Source organism: Anneissia japonica, unplaced genomic scaffold (genome assembly GCF_011630105.1).
Source record: "Anneissia japonica isolate Jap-2015-1 unplaced genomic scaffold, ASM1163010v1 scaffold32388_len5007_cov105, whole genome shotgun sequence".
NCBI lineage: Eukaryota > Metazoa > Echinodermata > Crinoidea > Comatulida > Comatulidae > Anneissia > Anneissia japonica.
In genome coordinates, this window is record NW_022749230.1 from 1 (window position 1) to 4,674 (window position 4,674).

At 36.8% G+C, this 4,674-nt stretch overlaps 1 protein-coding gene across 1 annotated transcript; it reads right to left on the bottom strand.

Annotated features, from left to right (window-relative positions):
- Positions 1–1,623: 1,623 nt before the first annotated feature.
- LOC117121035 lies at positions 1,624–4,317 on the bottom strand (the record flags this gene model as incomplete). Its single annotated transcript, XM_033266130.1, has 4 exons — positions 4,176–4,317; positions 3,733–3,848; positions 3,472–3,530; positions 1,624–1,830 (listed from the first exon to the last, which is right to left on the bottom strand). Coding segments are annotated over exons 2-4 (382 nt in total), but the record flags the coding sequence as incomplete, so codon positions are not given.
- Positions 4,318–4,674: the final 357 nt, after the last annotated feature.

The window sequence follows — 4,674 nt, forward strand, 5'->3', positions numbered from 1 at the left end:
AAACCAAAATAGTTTCATCCATGCCGACATTCCGGTCGGTTAGCGTGAGCCCTGACTGAACTCTCAGAGAAACTTCACGTCGATCTTCGCATCGCGATGTAAAACAAAATGTCGGAAAACTTTTCTTTGACGCATGCGCATTTGCATAAATGTCTACACACACACATACACACTACACACAATAAAAAACATAGGAAATAGCAAGAGTGATTACAATAGTTCCTATTGCATTACATGCATAGGAACTAAAAAAAGGGTGCTGTATTTTTCACACAGCTGAAGGGTAGTTTGATTTAGTCAACGTACCGTAGAATTCTATGGATATTTTATCCTTGACACTTGTGTTTCCCACATGAACCAGATGTCAATGGCTATGTTCTCACACGGCTGCTAATGGTTAATCCTGCTAACCGTTAGCTGCTGTGTGTCCATACGACAAAATCCCGATCCGGATACCAAAAATATGATGACCGAATCACTGGCCAATAATAAACTGGAAATTGTAAACGCGTACGATTGGTAGATGATAAAAACGCGCTCAACTTGCTAACTGATAGCGCTTGCTAACCGTTAGCGGTATCCGGATACTGCTAACCGATCGGGCGTTCTCATGCAGGTGCTAAGGTTTAGCGCTAACGGTTAGCTCCCGATCTGGATACTAGGGCTCTCGTGAGAACCAGGCTTAAGTTTATCCGCTGCATGCTGTAAAACACAGATTTTAGTTAGATAATATTGGTGATAATTACGGTAATTCAATGTGGTTTTTTTTTTTTTTCAATTCAAGAAGTGAAGTCCTAAGCCTACAGACAGGCCAGACTGTATAGTAAGGCCTGCGTGGGGAATATATAATCCGCGCAAAATCTAGCCTAGAAATCCGTCTGTGCATTTTGGAAAATAAGGGACAATTTCCGTGCATATTTTGCCAAAGATTAGGCTTTAAACTAATCTTAATATATAAAAAATGTATTTACTTTCTGCGCTCCTATTTTCCTAGCAATTTTCTACGCAAATTTGAGCTGGTTTATGAGGTATCATCCGCTCAATTAAAAAACTCTACAGTATGGCAGACAGGTCTCCGGTTAAATAGACTAGAATCTAGATAGATAGATAGGCCTAGATGAAAAGCTTGATTTGATTGAGCACATAAAACTAAAAGTTTGCTATCTGTGTGGTTGCTCAGCTTCTGTAAAAACCAATCTACGTTTATTTACGTTCATTTTGATATAACAATAATATGTTAGATTTATATAGCGCTTAATGGCAACAAGGCCTCTAAGCGCTTCACACTACTACCCTACGTCATTGGATTAGACAAGCATGACGTATGTGTAACTGTGCCCTGAATTTTACTTTTCCAGTGAGTGCTTGTTTGAATTTCAATACTCAAAGCAGTCTAACCGTGATAAAGCCGGCTTTATTCGAGGAGTTAAGACTACTCGTTAAGACTGTTTTATAAGCAATATGCTCAAGGACTAACAGTGACTAAAACAAGAAATTGACATATAACATATTTATATTCTCAGTAACAAAGGTGTGTCACATGTTGTGATGTCACCAGTGGTGTATCTAGGGGTATAGAAATGGAGTGGGGGGGCTGATGGAAGGGGGCGGGGCAGAACTTACTCTCTTGCTGCATGCTGTCTTCTGTGATTGTGTTATCTTGATCTACAGCCGCTTCTAATCCTTTGAGAGCAGCAGTGACATTTTGTACTTTGAACTCCTCCATGTCTTGCTGGGAATCCCCGACCTCCATGATGTTGACGTCTTCTTTCCCTTCCTCATTCTCTGAGCTACTAACCTCTTCAAAGATCTGTTTCCAGTCCTTGCCATCTGAAAAGAAATTATCTTGTTAAGTGCTGGTCACACTATCAGGTTTTATATGACAATTTTGCCATTAAAAATGCAAGATGATGTTAAAATGCAAGATGATGTTAAAATGCAAAATGATGTTAAAATGCAAAATGATGTTAAAATGCAAGATGATGGTAAAATGCAAGATGTTATATTATAAGTGGTGGATTCAGGAATTTGAAACAGAGGGGGGCCCAGGGGAGCACTTTAAAAACAGAGGGTCAATAGGATCTCATGTCTACCATGGATGGGGCTGACAGAACAAATTGTACCATTATGCTACCTCTAGATTGCTGGAAATGACACTCTCTGATTTAATATTTGATTATAATTTTCTATTGTTCTCCACGTTTTTTTTTTATAACCTTACAAAATTTAGAGGGAGGGGGGACAGGCTGGCTTGACCCTCCTCCCTTGAATTCACCACTGATAACAGACATAAATAGCAATAATATGCAACTCCTTGTTCTCTAAGGTCCCTACTAATATAGAATTCAAAACCAACATACCTATTTGTAATTCACTTTTTGTGTTATCTTTATCAGGCAACACTTCCCATAAAAAAAGATAAGTATTGTAACCATGTATGGGGACCTAGCTAGCCAAAAAATAACACAAAGAAAAAATCTATATACATAGAACTGAACAAGAGAGAAATTTTTATGATCATAGTATCTGAGAATAGGATTTAAAAAAAAGTATTATTAAGGATTTTTTTAAAATATGACTGACAGTTAATATGACTGTCATGTTATGACATGACAAAACCAGCACCATGACCACAAAAAAAAAAATTGACTTGTTAATATATTCTTATTCTCCACATTGTAATCTTTAAAATGATGGGTCGTTTCCTGGAATCGACTCACTATTACTAAAGTTATGAATAAAAGTATTACAGCTTCTTTGTACTAAAGTACACAATACTGGCACATTCTTTGTTAATTACTCATTTAGTGACAGTTTGCTGGTTTTAGGATGACAAGCCTCAAATGTTAATTAAATAACTGCTGCTACTCACAATTCAAACAATAGATAAAATTCCTAAAAATAGTATAAATCGGATGAAAGGATACGGACATTCTTAGTAGTCTTTTCACTTCTTTCTCAATATCTGGTGATTCTATGTACTGCAAGAAGAAAGTAAAAGAATAAATATTGAAATGTATTTAAAACATCCATCTTTAATGATAATTCATTCTTGTATCCAGCACCATGGCAAAATATTATAGTAGTAATGTTTTGCCCTCATTTTGCCGTATCTGACGTATTATCACACCGAATACTCAGTACATACCAGCGCCATAACCACTAGACTATCGACCTTGCGCTTAGCGACTAGTGTTGAATCCAATCCCCAAGCAGCAGTGGGTACTTCAAATGCTATTATAATGTGTGATTTTGAATTAGGAAAATATCAAAGGAGTGATGTTTTGCCCTACCTGATGTATTATTGTACCAAATACTCAGTATGTTCCCAAATACTAGTGAAAAAAATTCAGGTGGGAATCGAACCCACTACCTCTAGGTAACTAGCCTGGTGACTACCGAGTCACTAGTGTTGTATCCGATCCCCAAATGGCAGCGGGTATGAGAAAATGTTATCAGAGTTAGACATACCTATTTCTTGGCTGTTTTTCTGAACCTTAATTTTCTCACATTCTTTGGTGGAGGTGTTACTGAAAAAAAGGTAATTTGAAGAAATTTAAAGAAATTGTTCAATAGTAAATGTGAAAACAGATGAATTTTTAACAACATATGAATTTAAAAAACTGATTAATCTTTCTCCTGAAGATGAATAAAATAATCGACCTCAAACACCAAACAATATATATATTTTACAACGGTATATGTTTATTAATCATTTGTTTCGCTTTCAACTTACATCCATGGTTCCATAGAAACTTCTTCTTGACTTTGCCGGTGTTCTTGTGTGGAGAACGTTTATCCTCTCGACCACTTCCACGGTCTTCCCCTTCATTTGAACAACCAAGCATCTACAATTCAAAGACGTGTGAAGATGTTGTATGCCCATAGCCATGATGTGCCTATATATGGTCATAAAGTAATGTATCATGACCATATTTAGGCATGTCACATTAAAAAATGGCTGTCAAAAGCTGTGCCAACAGGGACCCACCCAGCAATTTGTCCCACTTGAAAAGATTTTACCAAAGCACAAAAGAATTTAGACTATCAGTCTTCTATCATACAAAGCATGAAATTACAACACTGACAGATCAATATGTAGGTACACTGTCTGCCACCACTAACAGTGCAATTCGTATATAAATGAAAATACTGTGAATGAAACACCAGTTTACCTGACATATATCTGCAGTTTTGAAGAATGTTTTCTTATCAACTGTTTTATAGGATTCCAATATTGTTGGTATGTCCACCAACTGAAAAACACAAACAAAAACAATCAGTAATTTATTGTTTCAATTGTAATATAATAGTAAATGATATAAATGTGTAAAGAATGAATGATTACAATGATGATGATGATGATTGATGATTGATGATGTGTTTCAAAGTCTTTGGTCCAATGTATGAAGGGCACAGCAGCAGAGGTCATGAGCAAGCTAAATGGATAGAGGCTTGCAGCAACCTAGGGCCCCTGGTGGGGGGGGGCACAGAAGGGCCAGAAGTCTAAGCCCCCTGAAGGGTCAGTGGTCATGACATTCACATGCCTTGAGTAATTCATTTCCTATGTCCCATTCTAAATACATCTATAAAATGGAGGCCATTGGTTTGAAGTTTAAAAGAAAGAAAACAGCTTAAAGCTATATCCAGAAAAAAACAAACATGTTACATGCC